General features: G+C 43.3%; 1 protein-coding gene across 1 annotated transcript; it reads left to right on the top strand.

Annotated features, from left to right (window-relative positions):
- The first annotated feature begins 456 nt into the window (after positions 1-456).
- Positions 457-19,611, top strand: Arg1 (arginase 1). Its single transcript, XM_052751579.1, has 9 exons — positions 457-514; positions 6,361-6,479; positions 11,701-11,773; positions 13,070-13,244; positions 14,852-15,011; positions 16,957-17,051; positions 17,374-17,478; positions 17,664-17,800; positions 18,196-19,611. The coding sequence occupies exons 1-9, from the start codon at positions 457-459 to the stop codon at positions 18,363-18,365; spliced, it is 1,092 nt and encodes a 363-aa protein (XP_052607539.1). The 3' UTR covers positions 18,366-19,611.
- The last annotated feature ends 1,343 nt before the right edge of the window (positions 19,612-20,954 follow it).

Genomic DNA, 20,954 nt, shown 5'->3' with positions numbered 1-20,954 from the left:
GAATTCCAAGCAATCTATGTAAAAACACGACTGAAGCAGACAACCAGCATTTGGCAAACGCAGTAATAATCATTAGAGTTGAGAATTGTCAACAGATGCTGAGCCCGGGAGGTCCAAGAGGGATGAGAACCTGGATAATCACACACATTAAATCATCGGTCTGACATGTATTAATCACCAAGATAAATATAGGAAATTCGAAGCAGAGAAACTTGTCACATCCTACTTTAGCCAAGCGATTGAGGCTGAAGTCGACAGCAGCTGGCCTAATCAACACCTCACACTCAACGCGCTATAATGAGGTCGCCATGTTGCTTTTCCCGTGTCCTTTAAAACACGGCAAAAGTGACATTTAATCAAAGGAAACATCAGGGGCACCTTTGCTGGGAGAGTCTTCAAAAGTCTGAAAGACATATAAGACAGAAAACACCAAACAAGGCAAAGCCAAAAAATAGTATGAGCAAACTGGGGCCGGATGAAAAGCGACTAAAGGAATATGACAGTTTTGGACAAAGTAAGTTAAGGACGTTGAAGATATGTCAAAGGTCATAGAGGCAAGCCCTAAGTATACAGTTTACTGTATAGTGCTGTTTTACATGCTGTTACGTTTAAAGAAATAAAAGAAGGCTAGGGGAATGACTTCAATGGGTAGGATGCTTGCTGTGAAAGCAAGAGGGACTGGGTTCAAATCATTGGCACCCACATAAATGCTGGGCATGGCCATGAGTGCCTGTAACACCAGCATTGTGTGTGTGTTTTGGGGGTGGGGGGGGCCGAGGCGCGGGCGTAGAGAAAGGTGGATATCCGGAGCTCACCTGCCACCTAGCCTACCTGGGACACAGAGCACCAGGTGCAGTGAGAGACCCTGTCCCTCCACCCCCTACTCAAACGTGCAAGGCACCGAGTACGCCTGTCATTTCTGAGAACACCATGAGGCAACTTCATGTACACTCATGGTCTAGTGCTTTTGGTCGCCTTTCTTCATCATCCTGTTGCAGATTTCTACTGAGGATGTGCAGCTGAAACCTCCCATGTGAGGAAAGTATTGCATCCTAACACCAAGCTTGTGTTTCAGGGTCCTCCTGGGCCCGACGACCTGTCTTGTTTGCAGATCTCTGTCACCTGGTCCCAAGTGGCTCTCCCTGGGATAGCTTGGCTCACAGAGATACCTGGGGAGTTGATCTTCCATGTCCTGTTTCTTGCAGCCTCCACCCTGCTGTGAACTTTACTCCACATCTGGGTGAGTCCGGAAAGAAGGGGAAGAGGAGTCTGCCATCACGTAGTTATGAAACCACCATGAGTCAGATGTCCAGAGTGAGCCTTCTCAAGCCACTCACTCTGCTCTGGCTGCTGCTGGGCCTCAGAGGATTAGGAGAGTTCCTACCAGAGACACGACGAGCTTTGAACATTTCCACAAGCTCACTGTTTCAGGGGCCACCTATCCTTGCTCTTTTTGAGTTTCAGGAGTCCACACACCAAGTAGAACACTTCCCTGAAATCAACCCATTGGTGTATTTTTTTTTTTTTCCAGCTCACGGGGCTTTATGTTTAAAAGGTCTCATCTGTCAGCTGGTTGATAAAACCACAATGAAGTTACGGGCCACAGTGTGGAGCATCAAAGAGAAGCATGCAGACTGTAAGGGATGTTCCCTTCTGAGTCACTAATCACAAGACTCCCAGAGCTGTTTACTTTATTATTTGAAGATGCATTCTGACCGAGGTCCTTATGAGATGATAAGGCGTAAAGACAGAAACAGGCAGAGGGCGTGCTGGGGAAGGTAGAGGGTTAGAACGGTGCACCTAGAAGTCAAAAAGCACTAAAGATTGCCAGGAAAAAACAAAACAAAACAAAACACCAGACACTGGGGAGAGGCAAGAGACCCCCTACTAGTGGACAGGAAGCATGCCTCTGCCTTCAAATATCAACAACTTTTGAATACCCATTTGTGGTACAGAGCAGGGGGGGTGGACACGAGGTCTGTGTTCGTAGGAAGCGAGCTTTTAAAGCCCAGTGTACATTCTCTACACTAACAAAAGACTTGGGCTGGGGAAAGAGGGCTCTGACGGGGACATAGGCAGATGACCCTGTCTTCTTTTTTACACTGGTTCTCCACCTTCCTGATGCTGCCACCCTTTAATTCGGTTCCTCGTGATGTGGTGACCCCCAACCATGAAATTATTTTTGTTGCTACTTCACAACTGTGATTTTTCTACTGCTATGAATCGTAATGTGAGTACTGGTGTTTTCCAATGGTCATTCTACTCCAAAGGGGTCGTGACCCACATGTTGAGAACCACCGCTTGAGATGTTCTGAGAACACAGCTTTGGGGATTGAAAAGATAGTCCGTTGTGGAGGCTAGAGGATCTTAAGTAAAGGTATGGACACTCTGTATTAGTCAACAAGCTCGTCTAGAGAGGCATGACTGATTCAGGAGCTGTACCGCTTGGCATCCCATTCTGTCCCATATGGTGGGACAGAACCTCCACAGGGGTACCTGGCGTGTGTTTACCAACACACACACACACACACACACACACACACACACACACACACACACACACACACACAAATAGTAAATGAATATAAAAAAGTTTAAAGTTAAACAAAAAAAAATCCAGTTTGTGTTTATGACAGGAAGAAAGCCATTGCATGTCCGCATGGGGTCACCAAGAGCAAGACCTGTCAGGGTCATCTCATCTTGGGAAGGGAAGTCAGAGGACAAAAGGTAGCTGACAAAGCACAGCAAGACGATATGGTTAGGAAACGAGTCATTTCCAGACTTTCGTATGCTGCTGTGTGGACACTCTGTATTAGTCAACAAGCTCGTCTAGAGAGGCATGACTGATTCAGGAGCTGTACCACTTGGTATTGAGGTTTCCTGTGGAGTGATGCAGCTCTTATTTAAGTGACTACTTCCTAGCCCGTTGAATCCTTAATAACCTAGAAAAGGCAAGCAATGCCAAGTTTATATTTGATGGGCTACATGACTCCATCTACAACTGGACCTGTGCACTGAGTTCTGAATGGCCTACTTAAGGAGAACACAGGGAGGCCAGGGAATGTTTGAAAAGGAGTGATCATGATGATAAATTGTGTAATACGTGAAACTGGTGATGTTTAGGGAGATACCCTAAATGATAAAGACCCAAGAAAAACAGGATAGCCAAGAAATCATGAGTTTTACTTTATCAGGGAGTTAGTGTTGATAATGGATCAGGTGATTCAAAAGGTACCCTCAACCTCTCAATCTGTCAAGACTTTCAAGAAAAGCCCTGGTGAGGAGGTCTGACAGCAAATCTCCATGAATTAATGTATAAAGTTAGCAAAAACATACTCACCAACTCCTTCTATAAAAACCAGATATAAATAATCATAAGATCAACCAACTCTGAAATGGATTTGTCCATTTTGTCCAACTATAATATCCACCAGGAAACCATACTGACAAGGCGTTATGGATTGGTGTAGCCACGGATGAGCAACCCAGAGGCACAGAGGAAACTGGATGGAACAGTGTCTACTTTTCAGCCAACCTGTACAGATCTTGTCTCCTGGACCTGGGATCTGAGGACCTAAAAGAATGGGGCGGTCTACAGTCTAATGCTGTAGACAGCCTTACTTCAATTTCAATGTCCTTTTACACACAAATGAATCAAAGAAAGCAATGATCTAAGGAAGGCTGTTTGAGTTTAGAAAAATATGTAAATAAACATCAGTAAGCACATAATACTAAGTATTAACAGAGCAGCCCTTTCCCAGAACATTCTCAGGACAGACCAATTGGAACACAATTGCCTGGGACATACTATAGATTATATTTGACAAAGCGTGAAAGCAAGGAAGGAGGCCACATCCAGACTCAGGGCACACTGACCAGATTGGTTTCTATAGCTATATTCTGACACTCAGCAAGAGTAAACATGTCTTATAAACTGGAAGTAAATGTTTAACGCAGGAGGCAAGAAATCATGTCCAACAACAATCCAGGGAACAAAATGCATGTGAAGTAAAGGACCTCTGCCTTTTTCCCCAGAGCCTTTCTCCCACTTCCCCAAGGCCTTGTGTACCATAAATCAGTTCTTTTAACCGTGTTCTGACAGAGCAGCACATCATTTATGATGGGGAACTTGACATATGATGGACATAGTTCAGTGGTAACATGGGGAGGCTGTCTACTGGATGCTGTTGAGAAAACTGGTAGGGGAAATGTAGTTGGAAGATTTAAACAATCTAAACAAAAATGGAGGTGGATAAAAAAAAGAAGTCAATGCGAACACGGAGGGTCAAACTTCACGTCTTTCTGATAGGCACACAATCCATCCCTGAACAGTTTTTTTTTCTCCTTTTCTTTTAACTTTGGGGAGGGTTCTAAATTGGCCATGCTGGCTTTGATCTAGCTCTATAGTTCAGGCAGGCTCTGAACCTGTGATCCCCCTGCTTCATCCTCCCAAATAGCTGAGATTACAGGCCATCACCAAGAGACCTAAAGAAAGATAAAATTTAAATAAAATAAAAGAAAATGTAGAGGGAGCACTTGTGATTCGGAGAGCAGGTCAAACTTGAACTCCCAAAGCTTGTTGGGTAAAATGACCAGGTGCCTATTTGTAAATTATTTGAATGACTTATACAGAGCTATCCCGATTCTTGACAGATTAAGAAAAGTGGCTTTTAATCTCAGCACTCTGGAGGAGTGAGTGAGTCCTGTGAGTTCCAGGACAGCCAGAACTGTCACACAGAGAAACCTTGTCTTGACAAAAAAAAAAAAAAAAAAAAAAAGTGATTTACAATGTCAGCATCATTATCGGCTATATAAAGAACATCACATCTGGGTGTGGTGCTAACACCAGGACTCAAGAGTCTGAGGCAGAAGAACCAAGAGTTCAAGGTAAGCTTGGAGTATACACAGAGATTCTGTCTCAAACAAATCGATTTTAAAAATCTGTAAGTATATATTTAGATTATAGTAGCAAAACATGGTAAACACAGAAAATATATTTGGGAAGGAGGCAGCAAAATGGCTCTGAGAGACTTTGGCATCTTGATTTATTCATTCAGTAAGTATAATACATTTATTCAATCAATAAAGTCAGTATTTATCTCAAACTGGACTATTCTAAGTATTGAAGGTAAAAGGTGAAGAATCTCTGCCTTGAGGTATTAAAATTCTCTTGGGTGTTTTTGTCTTCATAAAGATAAAAAATACTTCTGCTGTGTGGGTTTTCTTTTTAAAATCATAATCATGTAATTTTATAGCTGGTTGTATTTCTTCTGGATTCATATGTTTTAAAATATTTATTTAGCATTGGGGGTGGGTTATGTATGTACTACATCACTGATGTGGAGGTCAGAGGTCAGATGGCAGGAGTTGATTCTCTCCTTCCACCATATGGGATCTGAGGGTCAAACTCGGGTCACCAGCTGGCTCTCTCATCTGACCTAGATCTGTGTTTTTACACATTGACAAACAACGTCTCAGGGGGACCCGCTGATGCTGCTGGTGCTTACGTTAGAAGCCCAGCACCTCGGTGGATCCAGAATGCCCAACGTTGGATTTCTAGTCTTCTGCAACCTCATGAGAACGGCAACCTCCCACAGTGCAGTTTCTTCCTCAGTAAAGCAGCAATAAGAGTGATATTCAGCCTCAAGTTGGTTTAAAGATTAATTGAAATACCATTATCTAGAACAGCACTTGGCCTATGGCAAAAACTCAAGTTAGCCGCTTTGCTTCCTCTAGCTTGGTTGTATCATGATTGCAAAAATGAGATTTTTCCCTCAACACTGTATTTCAAAACTGGAACTGCTTTGGGTCATCAGTGAAATAACGGGTGTCTTCCTGTAAACAGCCCCAAAGAAAGAAAGCCACATGCTTTCCCAGACAGTGTAACCTGGTGCACGTGAAATGTGTCTCACAGATTAGCTGTTTTCCCCAGCACTTGAAGCCTTGACTCAGGATGCTCAATGGAAGGGTGGTAAGAGACCCCGTTACTGTTCTAGGCTCACCTTGCCATTCCTCAGTGGCCTTAAATCCTGGAAAAGGTGAGTGCCCTGCCCTCAGGTTGCACACACAGGCTAGGAACCTAGTACTTCACATGCAGTTATGAAACCACACATAATTGTCAATTGTCTAAGGAAAGATTAATGTCATCCAGCTGGCTTTTTCAAAAGGGTGTGAACTGGAAGGATGAATAATGCTCACTTAACTAGAGACCTGAGAGGCTCGCAGGAACGGGGTGATTCTACCGATGGGCAGTTTCTGTTGACTCTGTCATTCTTCCACTCAGTGGGCGGAGCCAGTTGCTGGATAAACAGACCCAGCCAATTATAAGGGGGAAAGAAAGATGTGCCCTCTGTTCTTTAGAGTTACAGCTGGTGGCAAGCAGCTGGACAGCACCGGTGCAGCAGAAGGAATCCCGGGAGAGCATGAGCTCCAAGCCGAAGCCCATAGGAATTATCGGAGCGCCTTTCTCCAAGGGGCAGGTGAGTGTGAGTCTGGCTTTGAGTGACTGGAACTTGTCGGGAAATGTTTTATTTTAACACTTGCCAGGCATTGCCATCTGGCTGTCAGTTTCCCAGCACCATCTGGCCTTCTTCTCACCACTGTGTGGCATGGCATACCTGGGGACTTAAACCCACTTCCTCTTTTGGCCCCTGCCGAAGTCTATTTCATTTAAATCTGAGTCATGCCAATGTTTTGAGCAAATTCACCTGGGTGGAGACCACCTGAACCTGCACTGTAGCTTCCTCCACGATTGCTGTGGCTCTTGATGTTTTCTGAATATGGAGTGAGAGATTGTAAGAGAACACAGTGGTCTGGCTGTGCCGTTCACGCCTAGAAAAATGTAATGGGTTGGTGGCAGCCTTCAGACTTGTTTTAATTTGGATAACTTAAATAGCAGAGCTCTTGCAAGTTGGTGAAGAATTCATGTTATTTTTGAGCTTGAATGATCTTATGGCTACTAGTTCATAGGCTAGGGCAACCCTTTACATCTCTCTTTGAGGAGAGAACCAGTACAAAATACTTCAAGTTGGCACCCCCGTCAGGACAAATGGCTCCATGAGTCTCCAGTTGCTTAGAGCACCTAAGTGTGAACCACACATGGCAGCAATGCCTAAATGAGCATTGCTCCCCCGTCCCCCACACCCCCTCCCCTCTCCACTGGGATACACTCATTCTGCTAATTGTAATGAGATAACAGGATGCCTTAGACTCCAACACGGTCTGTGTTTAAAAAAGAGGGGGGGAAAAGGTCCATGTCCAACAAGAGAGTCAGTGGATTGTAACTCCTTTGTTTTTAAATGGGGTCCTCCTGGCTTTTAGAATCTAGACAGCCTGTAGCCTTTTTAATTGTAAAGCCTCAAGGTACACACTGGCCTTTCTTTTCTTTTCTTTTTTTTAACCAATATAAATTGTGAGAGGCCAGAGGTTGGAGGCCCAGATTGTATTTGGTGTCAGTAAACAGCACTTCACTGTCCCTGGAAACCCCGCCGAAGAGCTCTCCCAGAACACCAGAACATGGGAGTATTTGTTGACACATGTTCCCTTTAAAGGGCACAACATGGATCCAGGAAAATGGCTCAGGGGTTAAGAGTACTTGCTACTCTTCGGGAAGACCAGAGTTCAGTTCCCAGCACCATATCAGGCGGCTCACGGTTGCCTGTAACTCAGGCTCCAGGGTATCCAATCAATACCCTCTTCTGGCCTCTGTGAGAACTACTGCTTCCCCCCCCAACTCCCCCCCCCCCCCACACCCATACACAAATAATGAAGAAACCCTTTAAAAGCACCATAGTATGCTCATGTGTTCTTTTGTTCTTAAGGATTTTACTTTTCTTTTTAATTGTGTATGTATTAGCTCATCTCTGTAAGAGCAGCATGCATTCTTAATCACTGGGCCATCTCTCCAGTCCTGCATCTCCTTTTGGAATGGTTTATAAAATAGACTTGAAAATGACAAAGAAATAAAAGGGAAGGAGGGGGACAAACAGAAGAGGAAAGAAGAAAGGGAGGAAAAAAGGAAGGAAGGGAGGGAGGGAGGAAGGAAGGAAGGAAAACACACCTTGGCCTCTGAGCTTATGCAGAGAGCTGCCCATCACAGTCAAGGCCCTTCTAGGAGACAATATGCTAAAACACCATCTGCTGCACAGTCCCATCCTCAGTAACTCTCCTCTGTCAGAGATTCTCCTTCATCATGAATGTGAGTCTGCAGCTCATTGTCTCGAGATTGTAAGGACAGAGACAGATTTTCCTGTAGTAAGCCATGTATCCGCGGGCGAAGCTGCCAGCACGTATGTGCAGCTGGCCTGCCTAGATGCGCCAGAAGTTTGACACACTGGCCAAAAGGAGGTTAGAAGGAAGATGGTTAGAAGTTTGAGCCTGAGAAAGAGCCTCATTATGTGCCTCACCTCATTCCAAGACAGTGAATAAAGAATGAGGTAGGTAGGCATTGTTCTCATCGGATGACTGAGTTAATTAAGGTTTGCAGTGGTTCTCAACCTTCCTAATGATGTGACCTTTTAATGCAGTTCCTCATGTTGTGGTGACCCCCGCAACCACAAAATTATTTCATTGCTACTTCATAATTTTAGTTTTGCCAGTGTTATGAGTTGTAATGTAAATATCTGAAATGTGACCCCAAAGAGGTCCACCGGTTGACAACTGCTGGATTAGAGCGATCTGCTAGTTTACTTGTAGTCATGGAACCTTCAGTGTGTGCTTCCAGACAGGATTGTTTGCTTCCAAAGCGTGTGTCCCAGTCTACACTGATGCTGATTTCGAAGGCTCAGCTCTATAGCAAATCTTTGCCTTGTGGCCAGTTAGGAGCTGGGTGAGACACTTTAGACAGTCAGGGTTGCTGACCAAGCAATTTTCAAAGTGGGCAAAGAAGCCAAGCAATGAGCATACAGTAATCATGACAAGTCGTTTTAATCAAATAAATAAAATGGAATGCTAGGAAATGTCATTGTGAGAGGCTAGGGATGTGGTTGGCAGAGGGTATGCAAGCTCACGAGACCAAAGCCCTGGGTTAGACCCCCAACGCCACATAAACTGAGTATAGTGATACACCCTTGTAATCCCCAAACCCAGGAGGTAGAGGCATGAGGATCTGAAGTTTCAGGTCATCCTTAGCTATGTAGTGAGTTTGAGGCTAGCCTGGGCTACATGAGAACAAGTATTAACAAGACAAAACAAACCCCAGTCATTCCTACTGATTCCTACCATTCCTACAGACAGACCCACTGACAATCATAGCAAATGCAGTGTCCACTGAGAGGTCTCTACAGGGTTTGTTCTGATGCCTGAAAAGGAGAAGGGGAAAGACGGGGAGTCGTATTAAGTTGTAGTTTGGGTACCACCTATATGTCAGATCTCCACTGCAACACACAGAACCCCCCGGATAAAAACATCTAGGTTGAAATCTGACAAGAAGAGCAAAGGACATGAAACTATAAGACAATAGAACCCAAGATGAGTATAGTCAGGAATAATCTGGCAGGGCTGGGAAGATAGCCAACCTTGTTGAATAAGCACGAGAACTTGAGTTTGTCTTCAAAACAAAACAAAACACCTGGATATAGTGGTATATATCTATAATCCCAGGGCTGGGGAGGTAGAGAGAGTTGGAACTTCGGCTCACTAGCTCGCCAGTCCACAGAACACTCATGTGTTCTAGGCTAGTGAGAGACAACAACCCCCCTACACACACACACACACACACACACACACACACACACACACACACACACACACACAGGGGCATTTATTACAAAGCTGGACAGAGTCTGCCCAATGGAAATTTTTTTTTTTCTGAGATGGGGTTTCACTATGTAGCATTAGCTAGCACGTAGTGCTAACTCTCTCTTTCTCTATGTACACACGCATACACACACATGTATGCATATAAATACACACACACACACACACACACACACACACACACACACACACACACACACACAAAACTATGGAGCTAAAACAGGGTGGCCTGTCTCATTCTCCCAAGCTGTGAGATTAAAGACATGCACCATTTATACCTGGTGGAATGGCATCTTGAGTTTGTCTTCCAGTCTGCACACACACAAACATGCATGGTGCATGTGTGCATTCATGCGTGCATATACACACACATGCACGCACATGTACACATAAAGAATACTGCACTATGCAACCCCCAAACGGAGAAGATTTTAAATACTTTTATTTATTTTTTATTTTTTATTTTTTTGGTTTTTCGAGACAGGGTTTCTCTGTGTAGTTTTGCGCCTTTCCTGGGACTCACTTGGTAGCCCAGGCTGGCCTCGAACTCACAGAGATCCGCCTGGCTCTGCCTCCCGAGTGCTGGGATTAAAGGCGTGCGCCACCACTGCCCGGCACAATTTTAAATACTTTTATTACAGAGAAATGATAAATGTTTAAGGTACTGGATGTGTTAACCTGAGTTGATATTACCAGTGTCTACATGGATACAGACCTCATGTTAAACCTTACGAATATATACACATAGTATAACTCAGTTAAGGAATGAGATATAAAGGGGCAGAGCCATGTTAGGAAGAATACTCAGGGTCCCTGGTGGCCAGCCGTAGAAATTTGACACCAGGATTTGCCTAGCACCTGGGGAAGATCATCTGTCATTTGGCCAGAGAGGAAGTATTTGCTTAGTTTAGGGTTACAGTTTCAATCCTTAGGATAAACACCTGTGACTTTTGACACCAATCTCCTGGCCAAGATCACTTTTTGTGTGTCTTTAAATTTAAAAAAAAAAATGTATCTTAAAGCATTTGAAACAAAGATCAGAAAGATACAGAAAGGATTTATTTCTTTAGACTTTTATCAGCCACAAGGCTGGGGAGGAATTTTTCCAAAGAGAAAGATGGTTAGCTTTCTGGATGTTAACTCAGCAAGGTAGGATTTCTCATGTCAGGTTTAAACAGGTCAGAATTTGAAATTCCTATGCTGGCCTTTGTGGTTTCAGGTCTTGGGTGACAATTTTTGGCCTGGTTTCTGCCCCAAGAGTCCTAAATTAACCTCCACTTATCAGTTGGGGTACTTTATTGTTTTTATTATTGTTATTATAAGTACTGCTGTTATTCATGCGGGTACAGGTCTTGTATATTGACTTGCATGTAGGTCTTTTGGGGCCATACTCTTCCCCTGCTGATGCCTTTGCCCTAGATTTTTCCCCAGGTAGCAAAGTTTCTCCATCACCCGGTCACCTTTCCTGACCATCTACCAGTGTTGCAAGACCGAGCCCAGAGATCACCTGCTGTAGGTAGCCAGCACTCATGGCACACCCTGTTCCAGACTCAATTAGAAGCATCCTGTTTTTCTATCAGTACTGAAAGAACCACCCGTGTGCTAAAGCTGCGACTGAATGTCCAGACTTAGTGGTTTTACGTGCTGGCAAGAGGAAAGCATGCTTTGGAATTCCAGGACCAACTTACGAAGCTAGTTCGGCCACTCGTCTGTCTGCTATTTGCCAGGGTGACAACGACTCTGTGGTTCTAGTCTCTTCTTTTTGGTGTAGGTGCAATTCACCCCACATTATTGTGAAGATTAGATGAGAAAATATAAGATCCACAGGAGCTCAAAACCTGCTGGTTAATGATTCAATTGATGAAATAAGGGGGAAGTTTTTCTTGTGGGCACTGGAGAGTCACAGTCTTGACGAAAGCACTGTACTTTTTTTGCATTGTTCAGCCTCGAGGAGGGGTTGAAAAAGGCCCCGCGGCATTGAGGAACGCTGGTCTGGTGGAGAAGCTTAAAGAGACAGGTAATTTTAAAGTTGAAAGATGATCAGGTAATGTCCGCATCACCCTGAAGGAAGGACAGGCTTCTAAGAAGAGAGGGTGTGTCTGCAGTGGTACTTACATTACTGAATCGAGGTATTTTTTTAAATCATTAGAACCATGTCCTACGAAAGAAGCAGGGCCTGGGAAGGATGCCCAGTAGACATTGTTGGTGGAATATTCTCATTTCCTTACTTGGTTTGATCTTTCTGGCCAAACTATTGTACAAAAGAATGTATGATACAAGAAAGATCGTTTGGGTGGATGATAGGGGACTGGGGGGAAACTGAAAATGAAAAAATAAAAGCTAGCCGGGCGGTGGTGGCGCACACCTTTAATCCCAGCACTCGGGAGGCAGAGCCAGGCGGATCTCTGTGAGTTTGAGGCCAGACTGGTCTACAGAGTGAGATCCAGGAAAGGCGAGGGAGGGAGGGAGGTCACTCATTGGAGAACAGAAAGCCCAAATAGGTTGCCTTGTCCTTAGTTAACCAGAATAAACTGACCACATATTTTATTTATCAGGTGAAATTCCTCGAATCTGTTGCTAAATTTTAGATTTAGATATATGCAGAGATGTAATAATACTTCAGCAATGGCTAGTTCAGAACACTGACCAGACTCCACACCACAGTGCACAGGATGCTCTCCGGCTCAAAAACTTACGTCAGGCCTTTTATGACTGAAAGCACAGCCAGGTCCTTAGGAATGTTGGATTCCCTGCCTTTTTTTTTTTTTTTCATTTTTCTTTTTTTTAATGTGAAAAAGTACAACAACAAAGTCTGCACTTCCTGAACCCTCTGATCTGGGACGTTTGGAGCTAAACACACACACCATTTACATTTTCAGCACACAAGGCAGGTGAGGTAAGGGAAGAAGCTGGCTGGGGGTTTCAGTGGGTGACAGCGTGGGTAAGACACCAGGATCCTGGAAGCAGGGTCAGAAACTTAGAAAATGCTACTTATAAAATATTATATCTGGGACATATTTAAAAACTAAATGTGTTCAGCACAGAAAGCTAAACATCATTTAGCACACATGTATAATACACACACATGCATGTGGGGAGTAGGGGGTGGGGGGTGGGGCACGGAACAAGATGATGTTCCCTGCTGGATCAAGACCACAAAGGGATCGTTGTCATTTTCCCAGCATCCGGTCCCCACGGATTGATTCAGGAAACAGGGAGGCCCTGGCACATGACAGCCATCGCAGTGAGACGGTGGCTGGAGGGCTGGCTTGTCATCTGTTTCTGTTCAGTAACATCAGACTTTTAATTGCAGAGTATGATGTGAAAGACTATGGGGACCTGGCCTTTGGTGATGTCCCTAACGACAGCCCCTTTCAAATTGTGAAGAACCCAAGATCTGTGGGAAAAGCCAACGAGCAGCTGGCTGGTGTGGTGGCAGAGGCCCAGAAGAATGGAAGAGTCAGTGTGGTGTTGGGTGGAGACCACAGGTCTTGTGAACTGGCTATATTCCTGGGGGTTGGGCACAGGTCTCATAAGGGGACCCAAGACAAGGGAAAATACAGACAAGAAAGCACTGGAGGAGAGTTCGTATTTTTTGCCTTTAGGGACATTGTGTAGGTTCATTTATTACGGAAATATAGACCGGGCTCTACTTGAAGTCTTAAAATCGCTTTATCCGTTACAACAGGAAATATGCCAAATGTGGATTTCAGCATAGCCTTAAATTTTATAGTGATTAGCCACTGAGGAAAGTCAGGGTTTATTCGACTTGATTATTGATGACATACACAATTCATTTAGGTGAACAATGGAGACATACATGCTTTCCACTATAAAAGTACTATAAAAGTTTTGAAAGGACACATACGAATTCGTGATCAGTTTAACCATTATTTTTGTGTCACTTCTCATGTTCTGTTCTAAATCAACAGTCTAAATTTCGTGATGTTTCTACTTAGTATGCACAAAAGTATGGTTTTTTGCTTCCTGAGTAATTTTTCATCTTGGAATGACACCACTCTGACTGTGCGTGTGTGTGTGCATGCGTGTGTGTGTGCATGTGTGTGTGTGTGCATGTGTGTGTGTGTGTGTATACCATATAGTCAGATATGTAGTTTTACATTTTCACTAAAACAAAGGTCAGTTTTGTGCCTAGAGCCAGTTTGCTGTTTTCACTCAGGGATCACGTCCTGGGGAGGCCTGATGCGTTGAAGAGTGAGAACATTCCCGCTGCTCTTGAAGCAAGAGCTGCCTCCTTGGGTGCCCCTAGTTCCTCGCTGGCCCCTGCAAGCAGGGCTCTTACGGCAAAGCTGCACTTTAGACGGGACTTGCTTCCCTTTCTTTTCTAAGTGGGAACATTGGAAGTGGAAATGTTAAGAGTGCAGATGGCCCAAAGGCATGAGACTTAAAAGTAACAGGAGGCATCAAGCCAAATGGACTTGAAGGCATGAAATTTTCCACTTTGAGACTATGGATGCTCATGAGTCTGAGTGGTATTCACATGTTTACAGGTGTGATGACACAGGCATCCTATGTCTGGCCTAGTGTTAATACCTCTGCGCAAGGTATCACTTAGCTCTCCCATTCCGGCCTCATGTGGAGCCAGGAGGATTCTGGGATGGGCTTTTATGTCTCGGGACCCGATGAGAACGGGGCCTTGCATGGAGAGTAGTCAGCTAAAGTAAAGGAGCTGAGGACTGACTGGACAGACAGACACTGGCTGTAGGGGATGGAGGAACTCCCTAGTGATTCTGCCTGATTATGAAAGTGCTGACTTATGAGAAAAAAAATTGAAAGACTGCTATAATTGGACACAGAGAATCAAGTACTTAACAAGAGAGTCCAGAAAAGGAGCCAGTTCAATCCTGAGAACTAAAGAGTGTCCATATCTTTCTTAGTGATGTTACCAAGGTAACTAGCCGGTGACAGCTACCCCTCCTCTGTTACAGTGGTTTAACCAGTACCCTTCTGGTCTATGCAGAAGCTAAATAGATTTAAAGAATATTCCAGTAGGCACAGTATAAGAGCTAACAATATGATGTATGTGATGACATTGTAAACTTGATGTTCACACAAACTTTCCCCCTCACCCAAGTATGGCAGTTGGAAGCATCTCTGGCCATGCCAGGGTCCACCCTGACCTATGTGTCATTTGGGTGGATGCTCACACCGATATCAACACTCCGCTGACAACCAACTCTGGGAATTTGCATGGACAACCTGTGTCCTTCCTCCTGAAGGAACTAAAGGGAAAGGTAAGAGGCTCCTTAGCTGATATGAAAGAACTCTGTAGTAGTTGGGGAGGCAGAAGCAAACAGGAGAGTCTTCCTGCCTTTTATTCTTGGTCTTCTCTGTAGTAAATAAGCAAAAGGTGAGTCGATAAAGGTAGGAAGGCTCTTACTGGACACTTTGCAGACTGATTGCATCTGGAGCTGTCCTCGGTATCCATGAGGGATTGGCCCCATGACCTCATAAGATAACGAAACTATGGGTGATCAAGTCTCACAAACAATATGACACAGTATTTAAATATAAAACCTATGTGTGTCCTACCACACACTTTAGATCAGTTCCAGATCACTTATAATGCCAAACACAATATAAATGCTATGAAAAGAGTTCCAATTGTACTGTCTAGGGGGAAAGCTTGTATATATTCAGACCAGTACAGGCTTAACTATATCTTCAATCCGTGGCTGGTGGAAACATGGGTGGAGAGGGTTGACTGCTTTCTCTTTGGATTCTTTCTTTTTTGGGGAGGGGGGCTGAGGCTGAGTTTCTCTGTGTAGCAATCTTGGCTGTCCCAGAACTTGCTTATAGACCAGGCTGGCCTTGAACTCAGAGATCTACCTGCCTCTGCCTCCCCAGTGCTGGGATTAAAGGTGTTCGCCACCATACCTGGCCCCTTTGGATTCTTTTTTTTGTTTGTTTTTTTTGTTTTTCGAGACAGGGTTTCTCTGTGTAGCTTTGCGCCTTTTCCTGGAACTCACTTGGTAGCCCAGGCTGGCCTCGAACTCACAGAGATCCGCCTGGCTCTGCCTCCCGAGTGCTGGGATTAAAGGCGTGCGCCACCACCGCCCGGCCCCCTTTGGATTCTTTTTTTTTTTTTTTTTTTATGGTTTTTTGAGACAGGGTTTCTCTGTGTAGCTTTGCGCCTTTCCTGGAACTCGCTTTGGAGACCAGGCTGGCCTCGAACTCACAGAGATCCGCCTGGCTCTGCCTCCCGAGTGCTGGGATTAAAGGCGTGCGCCACCACCGCCCGGCCCCCTTTGGATTCTTTTTTTTTTTTTATGGTTTTTTGAGACAGGGTTTCTCTGTGTAGCTTTGCGCCTTTCCTGGAACTCGCTTTGGAGACCAGGCTGGCCTCGAACTCACAGAGATCCGCCTGGCTCTGCCTCCCGAGTGCTGGGATTAAAGGCGTGCGCCACCACCGCCCGGCCCCCCTTTGGATTCTTAAATTACCCTTTTGAGTAGATCAACAGACCAACCCTTTCTACACAGATCTGTAGAGATTCAGAGGGTAAACAACTTGCCCAGAGTCATGCCAAGTTATTGTGAGGCAAGGACAAGCAGGTCTCCTGGCTCCTACCTCTTCTAACTACATCACAGGTTCTTCCTTTTACCAAGTAACCCCTCCATATCAGAGCCTAGACAAAAGAGCACCGTTGCCATGCAGATTACAATAATTTTTTTTTCAATAGAGTCTTGCTAGGTGGTTGAGGCTGGCCTGGAACTTTCTGCCTGCTTTCTGAGTGCTAAGACAGGAGTGTGCCACCATGGCTTCCAATGGCTTCAGCTCTTGAGAAGCACTTATCTGAACAAGAGGAAGAATCCCTCCCATTCCTGAGAAACTTCTTTAAAATTCTGGATTAAGTCCTTTTGAGAAAGGGAAGTAAAGAGGGAAGCTATTAAAGTCACGGAGGCACACATTTCTCAGTATTAAAAGTTCTGGGGAAGAATCTGAGCATTGCAGTAACAGGGCACAGAGCATGAAACTACCAACAAGAGCCCAGGATAGGGTTAGGCCACAGGGCAAAGCTGTTGAGGTCAAAGCCATCAAGAGTATACAAAGCAGATATCCTTCCTAATCTCACACTGTTTTAAAAATCACTCCTAAATTTATACTGTTAGATCTACATAATCAAGTGTGCTCAACATTAAATGCAGATCAGTTCTAAATGGAAACACTGTTGTTTTTAGTTCCCTGACGTACCAGGATTCTCCTGGGTGACTCCCTGTATATCTGCCAAGGATATCGTGTACATCGGCTTGCGAGATGTAGACCCCGGGGAACAGTAAGTTTATTCCATGTTCTTTTATATGCTAGGTATGCTTTACTGGTCAATCTGTAAGAGAAGGTTATTTTAAATTGTCACTATGTATACATGTATGTGTATACACAACTATATAAGCACATGCATTTATATTCTCTTATACACATAGATATTATTCAGGCAATTTATAATGATTTACTCTTAAAACACAACTATGTGCATTTCTAACACCATTCACAGGGCTTATTTTATGTAACTTATTATAGTAATCTTTCCACCAAAGGCAACACAAGAAAAATCAGCCTTATTAACTGTAAATTAACTTAAATCTGTTCTTTTATAGCTATATTATAAAAACTCTGGGAATTAAGTATTTCTCAATGACTGAAGTGGATAAACTGGGAATTGGCAAGGTGATGGAAGAGACATTCAGCTATCTTCTAGGAAGGTATGATGCTTTCGTGTGCATGTGTGTAACCAAGGTTTCCTACCGACATTCTTATCAACAAAGGTTGTTTAGGTAAAACCATGGGATTTCCATAGGTTATTTTTATAAAGGAGGATAAGCCCTACATTTGATTACTGATTGCTAAACCACCACTTTAATGGAAGGCCTTTCTTATCTCTTAAAAGAAAGAAAAGGCCCATTCACCTGAGTTTTGATGTTGATGGACTGGACCCAGCGTTCACACCGTCGACTGGCACACCTGTCGTGGGAGGCCTATCCTATAGAGAAGGTATCTACATCACAGAAGAAATTTACAAGACAGGTAGGTAAAAAAGGCAATTAAGAAACAGCTCTACACTTGGCTAGTGTGTAAGTGGGCCTCTCTGATTTGTTTTTTCTTTTTTGTTCTTTGAGACAAGGTTTCTCTGTGTAGTTTTGGTGCCTGTCCTAGATCTCGCACTGTAGACCAGGCTGGCCCCGAACTTAGAGATTCGCCTGGCTGCCTCGCGAGTGCTGGGATTAAAGGCGTGTGCCACCGCTACCCAGCTCTCTCTAATTTAAAAGCAAGCCCGCTGGTTCTCCCAGAGCACCTATCATGAGATGTAATACATAATGTTTTCTGTTGGTTGTCACTTCTGCTCCACTAGATAAATTTTGGAATCAGTTGATGTCGGTTACTTTGATCAACGATATCCATACCATTTTTTTTTGCTGTAGGACTCCTCTCAGGACTAGATATCATGGAAGTCAACCCAGCTCTGGGGAAGACACCAGAAGACGTGACTCGTACAGTGAACACGGCAGTAGCATTGACCTTGTCTTGCTTTGGGACTGCTCGGGAGGGTAATCATAAACCAGGGATTGACTACCTTAACCCACCTAAGTAAATGTGGGCGCATCACATGAAAATCAGCTGATCCATGATAGCAACTAGAATAGACCTAAGCAACAGTTCTCCTAAGAGTTCATTCTTTCAGGGTTTTTTCTCCCAGCAAGTATTCCACCACTTCCTTTATGGGATGAAACTCAGGGTGTGGAAGTTCGAACAACAATGAAATTAGGACATATGTATTCCTAATTTTAGCATAAGTTATCTTTAAAAAGCAGTATAAATTGATTTCCAATTAAAAATGCTCCATCATTTAAAATGCACATCCCTGTAAGTGCCAACTCACTAGGGTGGGCCTTATGACAGTTAGAGACAAAGGTGTCCAAAGGGAGGGAGCCATGTCCATGTTGTTCAAAAGATGTGATTTTTTTTGTAATAAACTCATTATAAAATTCTGTTGTCTGCATCTTTTCATATACATGCACCATATACTTATGTGTGTACCATACCACATATGTACTTAACACACACACCACACACACACCCTTCTTAAAATCACTGTAAAGATTCCTACAAGGCATAGAAACAGTCATCCCTAAAACAATGTAAAATTTTGAAGCCATTAAAAGTTGGTTTGTCTTACCTGTAAAATGGATAATCACAGGCTTAGACAATCTCTAAGTTCACTGATAGTAGATGACCATTTCTTTTTCTAAGCAAACATAACATTGATATTTTAAGCATGACTGTTGTGCAGGTATCCATAAAGAAGGGATTCACAAATATCTATGCAGGAACCAGTGGTTCCTGCATACTAATACATCTTAGGAGTCCACCTAACGTCCCCTAGGCTTTGGGAAGCCCAGCCTCCCATCACTGCCGCGGCAGCAAGTTGATTAGCTAAAACTGTTAAGCATTCTAAAAACTCACCGCGGCGCTGAAATAAGCTGAGGGAAGAGGAAAGACGAATGAAAATAGAGTGTAACTGTCAGAACAAGTGCTGCCGTGTGCGCGTGCCCTCACCTAAACTTAGGTGGCAAGCGCAGGGAAGGCTGTGATGAAGTGGGCTCCACAAGGGGATTTTCTTGTTTTAGCAGCTGCACGTAAGGCTTGACCATCTCATTTTTCATATGGACTCCTAGAGTTTAAGCCTAATTACTGCCTCTATAGCCTCTGAAGTAAATTTTATTGAATTAATTTTAGATAATTATGATGTACCTTTAAAGTACCGTGTACGATAGAGTAACCACATGTAGCCATTTACATTAAAGTTGAAGAAAAATGCACAATTCGGCTCCCGGTGTTGAATGCTTGCTAGCCACACACAGCTATAAACTGTGAACCACACAGCAGAGGCAGCGTTTTTTTTTTTTTTTTTTTTTTTTTTTTTTTTTTTTTTTTTTTGTTTTTCGAGACAGGGTTTCTCTGTGTAGCTTTGCGCCTTTCCTGGAACTCACTTGGTAGCCCAGGCTGGCCTCGAACTCACAGAGATCTGCCGGCCTCTGCCTCCCGAGTGCTGGGATTAAAGGCATGCGCCACCACCGCCCGGCTAGCGGTCATGCTGAGCAGAGTCACAGTTAGTCACTGAAAACAAGCACCCAGGCCCATATTTTAGGATACAATAATGTAGTGATTTTCTTCCCCCAGTTATAAACCCAAAGTTTCTGTCTTCTATTAATGTCTCTGATTACTCTAAAATGCCAAAGTCCAATTTCTGTTTTTTAAGCTAGAGAGGGAAAATTGAATCTTTAACAAATTGATTAGTATGTATATGCCCTTGAGAAAGTGGTAAGACTGCATTTCATTCTCCTGTTTAATATCAAATATATAAGAATTATATATAAAATATATAAATTATGTAATAGATAATATATCAAATACATATAATATAAATTCCAGGGTCAAATATTCCCACCTCAAAGCACAGAGAACTAGTCACTGAGGTACAAAGAATACACTGAGACTATGTTAAGAGTAACATTTGGTGATGAAGAAACGATTGTAGCTTCCTGTCCAAGAACTCAAATTTAACGCCATCTGTTTTGGCTCAGTACCGATTCCCACAGAGTAAGTGTGACTGACAAACCACCCTGATTCTGCACAGCTGCTTGCTGTACATGGGAACACATCAGGACAACTCTGTCCTATGTGATTATAGTATAGCCCTGCATAACCTTCATCAGCATCACTGTAGTTTGATAGTTTTCCTGAGAAAAACAGAATTTCTACTTTTGTATTATTTGGAAGGATTAGTCTAGTTCCAACAAGGCATAAGAAGTAAAGCAATATAACAAAAGTTTGTTAGAAATCTAAGACTTCTTATATCTCATAATAATTATTTGATTAGTATTATATTGAAATCCAGTTAGTTATAGATTACAATGGAGATACAAGACCTTTTTTTTCCCATTGAGACTATTAGTTAAATAAAAATGTGTAAGAAATTTAAAAAAAAAAGTAACATTTGGAATCATTCCTACTATAAAATTTCTGGAGAAGAATATTTATTAGCCTAGAAACATTAATGACACCACTATATGTTTTAAGATAGTTACACATGGCAAATAAAGATTTAGTGATTGCAAGGACATGAACTACAAAAATAAAGGTCTAAGAGGAACATACTTCATAGTAAGAATATGACATG

Source organism: Peromyscus californicus, unplaced genomic scaffold (assembly GCF_007827085.1).
Source record: "Peromyscus californicus insignis strain IS unplaced genomic scaffold, ASM782708v3 Scaffold_22__1_contigs__length_63687245, whole genome shotgun sequence".
NCBI classification, from domain to species: domain Eukaryota; kingdom Metazoa; phylum Chordata; class Mammalia; order Rodentia; family Cricetidae; genus Peromyscus; species Peromyscus californicus.
Note: the sequence above shows the minus strand (reverse complement) of the source record. Positions and strands in the feature narration are given on the sequence as shown.